At 39.4% G+C, this 7,500-nt stretch overlaps 1 protein-coding gene across 3 annotated transcripts in view; it reads right to left on the reverse strand.

The window, feature by feature from the left end:
* Window positions 1–7,500, reverse strand: part of LOC138009455 (uncharacterized) — a 96,561-nt gene that overhangs the window by 52,193 nt on the left and 36,868 nt on the right. For all 3 annotated transcript variants that reach the window (XM_068856477.1, XM_068856476.1, XM_068856475.1), the window contains exons 9-14: window positions 7,396–7,500; window positions 6,572–6,871; window positions 5,605–5,931; window positions 4,771–4,927; window positions 287–477; window positions 1–36 (exon numbers count right to left, since the gene is read on the reverse strand). The exon at window positions 1–36 is cut by the window's left edge and continues 279 nt beyond it; the exon at window positions 7,396–7,500 is cut by the window's right edge and continues 92 nt beyond it. In XM_068856477.1, coding sequence (XP_068712578.1) covers window positions 1–36; window positions 287–477; window positions 4,771–4,927; window positions 5,605–5,931; window positions 6,572–6,871; window positions 7,396–7,500 — 1,116 coding nt within the window. The remainder of the gene's footprint in view (window positions 37–286; window positions 478–4,770; window positions 4,928–5,604; window positions 5,932–6,571; window positions 6,872–7,395) is intronic.

Here is a 7,500-nt window from a genome sequence, read left to right on the forward strand (position 1 = left end):
AACCATGTATATTCCATGCAGTTGAAGGAGAAAGAGCTACAACGTAACGAAACAATATCATAATTTAAAAAGTAGGACAAGCACCCTAAAATAAGGCATTTGCTACGGAGGATCGGAGCAAAGCGTATAGAGACCGAAGACTTTGTGTTTATTTGTTTGTTTTAAAAGTAATACGGAGAACAAGAAAGAAAAAGAAAAGCTTTTACCCCATTCGAGATCTTTACCAGCTTTCCTCGTTTTTTGTTAAAAGAAAAACAAAACGATAAAAGGGACTTTCTAGGTATACCTGAATGGAGGCTTCTTCTTACTAAAACAAATTCCAGATTCAGACGGCTGTATCTGCTGTATAGTTGGGTCTGTAGAGTAACAAAGTTTCCTTCGCCAAACTGCAATTCTACCACGTCTCGATGATCTTCAAAGCATCGTTCACGAGTGAAGATCTCAGAGCCATTGCTTGAAAAAACCTTTAGAAATTCACTGGAAAAAAGATAAAAAAAATATCAGAATGTGACAGGTCTCCCACGTTCTTGGTCCTTTTTGCGTGACGCGAATGAAAGAGCAGGAGGGTCAAAAAACGTACGGTACGCACCAGGGCGCGAATTTTTCGCACTTGAAAATAACAAACTCTAAAGGGACACAGTCAGCTGGCGCACATGCGCATAGGATACAATTTCACCGAAAGACGCTGCCGAGCCGACTAAACAAGATGGCTTGGTTTGCAGGATTCCCTGTGAAAGCGGTAAAGTCTACATCGGCGAGACTGGAAGATCTATGCAAGATAGAATCAAAGAACATGAGCGACACATCCAACTAGCCTTTACCCAGACCTCCGCCGTTTCAGAACACGCTAACAAAACCGGACACAACCCGCTTTGGAACGAAGTAAAGCCGAGTTTATTGATCGTCATCCTCATTGGTACACAAGCAGGGTCAAAGAGGCGATTCACATAAGACTTCACCCAAACAACACCAACAAGGATAGTGGAATAGAATTCCGGAAGCATGGATGCCCACGATCAAGAAACGCAACAACAGGAGAACCGTACGACAGCGGACCGTCGAAGGAACAACAAACCGAAACAGCGAGGATCAAAATGCACCAATCACAGCAGAGTATCCTGCTTAAAAGGTGACGCGTAACCAGTCGACCTCATCGCCTGATGAACACTAGTAGTATGCAGTCGAAACATCGCGATCTACATCACAAGTGACCACATCGTGAGACAAACGAGAATAATTTATTATTATTGCACTTCACAACTATGAATAACGGCAACCTTTTTTACGACATTAACATAAATTTTGTGCCGCGAATATAAAAAGTTACCATCAACGAAAAATAGTAAGGGAGATTTTTGCTAGTTTAATTTTTCTATTGTTCTTTTGGCTGCACAAGTAAATCGCAAAATCGAAAGTGACATCGATTTCAGCTGCTTCCTGTAAACAAGTTATCTTGCGTGTTACTAACAATTGGATACATCTATGGCAAAATGACGGCAACACATCGGATTGTTGTTTTGCTAGTTTGCTTCTTTTTTTTTTTTCAACTGTTATTAAGTAGACAAGAAATATAATAATTCAACACAAAGATCACAATGGTCTAACTCGTGAAGTTGACCATTGTTTCTGCGAAGTCAAAATTTCACTCTCCTAGACGAAGTTCTTTATCACCAGTCAATTCCATCGTTTTGCAAATAGAAACTGCTTTCTTATTCATCAGCGTCCCAAATTCCTGCCAATTTTCTGGGCTCATTTGTTGAAGATTCAAGCACGCTTCCAACAGACCTGTTTATTTTTGTGTTTCACCCATTATTTTCCGGTGCGGCTGTTAAATGACATGAGTATTTGAAAAGGCTTTTCAGCTTTTTTTTTTTCTCTCTCACCTAACACACAGGCTGCTTCCTCTTCTATATTTTTCATACAGATATAATTTTTCTAAGGAAAAGTGAAACAAAAATCAAAAATTGCGTGAATAAATTAAATGAAAAGATGAGGCTATCTGTGAAATCAACAGACACAGACTAGCCGATATAATCTACATCCTCGCCTATCAGCAAAATTTAAGTAGCATTGCCGAACGTGCACTTACACTAAAAGATTTCATTTGACATATGTGAAAACTAACTTGCGATTTTTTTATGTTTCGTTCAATTCAGAAGAGCTCATCTTTTCTATTAGTGGACAAACATTTTGAACGCAAGCGTCGTGGGAATAGACCTTGTACGTTTTGTTTTCAGATTTCAGACCACGTGATGTTCCCAAGGGAATTTTCCTTTTGTTTTTTCATAAGTTATGCATACATGTGGACGTGCATAAGACGACATTTGAAGAAAGAGTAACATCACGGGGTCTGAAATGGGAAAACAAAACGTACAAGCTAAAGAGGTCTATTTCAACACAAACAAGCTGATGAGATCTACATTTTTTTGCTGATTGATCGCAATGATGAAGATAAAAAAAAAAAAATTCTTCTGTTGTTCTTTCCGTTGCGAGGAAGATACTGCTGAATGTTTTTCAATGCAGACAGAGAAGTTGACCCAGTCTTTGAGAGTAAAAATATTATGGTCGACTGGTGTATTTTTTTGCTTGTTTATTTGACTTGCATAATATCTGTAGAATGTGAGCCTGTGTGACGATCTTCGTAGAACAGAAGTGACAAAAGAGGCCGATTTTGATTTAAGACATTTAAGAATTTAAATATGTCTGTTAATTTGATAATAACGTACTCAAAGAGTTTTCATTCTCTTTTCATTAAGAACATTATGAAAAGAAAGAGGCGACAAGTGGGCCGCAAACAACCATCAATTGTTGTAATTCAAGAAGTTGAAGACCTACAAATCTTTCACTCTCTCAATCACTCATTCACTCACTCACTCACTCAGACAGCCCCGATGACAATATGGTAGTGCACTACCACAAAAAAACTAGTGTCCAGGTTAGCGCGATCCCACAACTGACTGAGTCCCTTTAATATATGTAAACTGGTTATCCTCTTGTAACAAAAGCCCTCCGACCAATGTTACACCAAAAATCCAGGGATTTTGAATATATTCTTATCGCAATCTTAAATGAAAGATAATGTTTCGAACTCTTCTTGCCTATTTTATTCCTCTTCAAAAAGTACATTTAAACTGCTGGAAAATGGTTATTTTTTTTATAGATTCCCTGTTTCGTCGTGCTGAATTTGTTTTTAGGGACATAAAAGGAGAAAGAAGCGATAAGTCGGATGAATATGGGACATCTCATTTCACCTTGCTTGTAGCATAAAGTTTTGCTCTCTGTTGCGCTGGCTGTTACTCTGCGAGCAGAGTCACTTTCAATCTTTTTAGGTAAGTCGGGAAGAGGCTTGACATTTCGTGTTGAGCATGCGTTAAAAATTCAAACGTATTCGGGAGTGAGTCACGCGTGACTAGTAACCGCAAAACCACAAAACCAAAACAAACAGTAGATTTTTGAACAACTCTGGCAAACACACGGCAACCGAGGATTCATTTCCTTCAAAACTCAAGATAGTTCAAGTTTTTAAATTGCCATTTTCATTGTTTACTGAAAAAAATTAATAGGTTTTTCAATTCTGGCAAACTAGTTTCTGTAACCGACATACGGAGGAAATACTGTTGTAAATTAAAAAAATATTAATGACGCGTGGCGATTGATCATGCGCACAAATTTAAAAAAAAAAACAGGTTTGACTAGTCGAAACTGGACTGACTCATCCATTTCTTTGAATGAGCGGCAAATCAAAGAAAGCCGAGCCGGCTGGCAGGGTCTACTTTCCTCTTCCCGACTTATCTAGGAAAATCGAAAGAGACCCTGCTCGGAGAGTAGATGGCTGTCTTTGCCCGTAGCATTGTATTCGTTCTGTGTCTTTGGATAAGGTATAGGATTAGCCTTGTAGATGGAAAATGGTCTTGCTACGCTCGCCAAAGAAAAGGAAAGGAAAGAAACTTTATTGAAGTGTCTAGTCGTTCTAGCGCTGAACTGTAAATTGACATTAACAATTAACACAAATCAAGTCAAACGCTGGTTTTTCAGGAGAGGGGAAACCGGAGTACCCGGAGAAAACCTCTGGGTGCATAGTAGAGAACCAATAAACTCAACCCACATATGACGCCGAGTCTGGGAATCGAGCCCGGGTCACATTGGTGGGAGGCGAATTCTCTCACCACTGCGCCATCCCTGCACCCCAACATAAATCCATTAGCTTACCGAATTTTCAGGGTACATTTAACTCCCATGTATGCACAGAGTGGTTTGTCAGGATTATCATGAAATTGCACATACAAGAGAGAGACGCCTAAGCCTTGTTTGAAGAAGTAAATAAATAAGTTGTCATCGGATTTAAACATTATAGGCACTGGATTTGTTTATAAATTTGCTGATATCGCAAAAAAAGTTTGGCCAGCAAGAAAAATGTTTTTGTTTCTCCGTTAAATTTAGACATTCCTCATCAGGCAGGGGCGGATCCAGGATTTTTCTTAGGAGGGGGTGCACAACTAAGGATAGGCGTAGCTGACTGTTGACTTTTTTTTTTTTAATGTTGAGGGGGGCGGGGGGACAGAATACCAGTTGCATTAGAAAGCCGCAGGTCATCTCAGGAAGTGGGGAGAGGGGCGCCACCCCTGCACCCTACCCCTAGATCCGCCCCTGTGTGGGATACCAAAAATCACAGAAATCGGTAAATTCTTTCCTACCAAAAAAACGAGACTCAAGAATGTCAACAAGTTGGAATTTAAGACGTTTAGGCCACCTTAAGTCACCAAAACTCACCTCCCGCAAAAATTGAAACGGAGTTCTTTTAGTGAAAGAAGGATGACTGCATTACTGATGCCAACACTTCCTATCGTCCAGTTACATTGTAGCTCATTGTAGTCTGATTTCGTAAGGTGGATTGTTCCAAAGGACTGGTTAAAATTACCACCACAACCTTATAAAGCAAAATATAATGCAAAGGTACTTAAAAACTGTCTTCCTAAATTCATATTCATTTTTCTGCAGAGCTTGTAAAGAAATTGGTTTTTGTCAAAGAGACAAGTCAGAAAGCGATTTAAAAGCAGGTTTTAAATTTACCTCGCTTAGATTTATTTTGCTTGATGACCTTGATAAACGTTTGCTTGCACTTTAATACTTCAATTGATTTGCACGTCTTAACCCAGGGCTTTCCTTTCGTTCGTGTGCAAGGGTAATTCAGTTTTTTCAAGAAGTAAGGACAGCTCCAAAATTGATTGGTAAAACACAGATTGCAAACCGGTTTGCCATATAGACTTCAGGTGACATGACCATGCAATTGACACACCAAAATGTTCCCCGAAAATATTTATTAAAGTCTTGAAACAAAGTTTTACTACCAGGGCTTGAATGCTTCGTTTATGCGCCCACCCCACCCCTAGGCTGAATAAGGGATTCCCTAAGGACCCACTGCTAGCCTTTAAAATGTATAAAGAAAAGGACAAACATACCCAAACTCATTTCGAATTTCTTCTTACTTGATTCTCCTTTCTCCGACAATACATTGGCTGGACAAATGATTTTGTTTGACCTTGACAAGCCAAGGTCAACGGCTAAACTTGTCAAGTCTACTCGACACTATTTGCCAACACTCACCGACTACGAATGAGATCCACGGCGACCGAGGTCCCTCACCCACTGAAGTGAAAGCAGAAACCGCTATTTGGTACTTGCTTCCTCCATTCAAACCACGCAGCACCATCTGGAACACGTTTGGGTCGTTAATGGTAATGTTTTTTGCATGATCCCCATAGTAGTAATAGTAGTAGTAGTAGTAGTAGTAGTAATCATAATTTCTGTAGTGGACTGTGTAGCCTTGTATCTGGCCATTCGTATACTGTGGCTTGACCGCATCCCAAAGTACCAGAATCTCATTTGGTTGGAAGTTCCTTACCCGCACATTTGTAGGTGCCCGACTAGGAGCTAAAAGAAGCAATATGTAAGGCTGTTTTGATTATTTGTTGTTGTTTTTGTTATGGCATAGATTTATTGATTGATTGATTGATTGATTGACTGATTGTTGTCGTTGTTAAGTTTTGTTTTACCGTTGCGCTATCGATTGGACGACTTAGTGAGGGTGCAAGATTCAGGGATTCACTCATTATTGCATGTTTTTGTCGTTATCATTGTATTGAAATGTCATATAGTTTTGTTTATTTGTTATTGTTGTTGTTGTTGTTGTTGTTGGAGACAAGGTTGTCGTTCTGTAGTTTGGATTCCATTACCGTTGCCCTAGCTACTGGGTTACGCAGAAATAAGGGAGCAAGCTTGTATAACATGAGTGTCACCTGGCTCAACATTGCATCGCAGCTTTGCTCTTCATATCTTCCTTGAGGCAATTTACCACCATAATGCCAAGGGCACGCCCTCTTCTATCCTAGTCGAAGAGTCAGTCTAGAGCAACAGTGATCTCATTTTCTGAATCCCGCCGACGTCACAACAATTTTTTATGGCTTTATTTCCATCATTACGAAATATTTTAGAGTCAACTGGCTAATTTTCAGCTTGTAAAAGTAAGTTTACACAAACATAAAACTTTAGATTGTTGCCACGCGGTCCTCACCTTCTTGTCCAGTCGTGATGGTTTGGATTTTAGTGGAATAAGTGACATTCTCGACGCCTACCGTGAACGCAAGTACCTGGAATTCATACACTCGGTTTGGCTTTAACAGCTTGTTTACAAAATAATTTCGATCGTACAAAGACCAGACTTTGAACAAAACAGATATATTTGAGTTTTCCTCCGTGAACATCACCATAAAGTGGGAAATCGATACATTGAGAGGAAAAGCTTCCCACTCCACGGACACTGACGATGACGTAATGTTGTGAACTAACAGTTGCCATGATAATAGGTCAGTATCTGTCAGAAAAAAGTAGGTAATTACTTAAATGAGGTATCTCAAATGTAAAGCGAGCAAGATCAATTATTGCGAGAAAAACCACTATCTAGGAATTACAGGAGCTCCATGATCTACACTGTCATGGTGTTAACCTTCTCAAATGATAATGTAATGATGGTAATAATCTGACAGCATCTTCTATAAGCTGGAAACCTCTCCTTAGTCGAGGCACCTTTAAACTAAAGCTTTGACAATTTATAAAGCATTATCCGTGTTACGCTATACGATTTAAGTTTCTAAATCACAGTAAAAAAGCTCCATGCTCCCTCTGCAATTCTGCTAACACAGATTGCAAACATGTTTGGCATAGAGACTTCAGGAGACATGACCATGCAATTGACACACCAAAATGTTCCTCGAAAATATTTATTAAAGTCATGAAACAAAGTTTCCCTGGTCCCTTACCACGTAAAATGTAATAGCTTTATTTATGTTGGCGCTACTCTTTAGAATAAATAGATAGATAGATAGATTTGTTTGATACCTATCAAGGGATCTTCAAGTCCAAGATACCAGACTGAAAATCCATTTGAATAGCGATATGTGTTCGTGTATTGAAGTGCCAACTCTGACTGGTCGCCGTGAACAA

This window comes from Montipora foliosa, chromosome 7 (assembly GCF_036669935.1).
Source record: "Montipora foliosa isolate CH-2021 chromosome 7, ASM3666993v2, whole genome shotgun sequence".
Lineage (NCBI taxonomy): Eukaryota > Metazoa > Cnidaria > Anthozoa > Scleractinia > Acroporidae > Montipora > Montipora foliosa.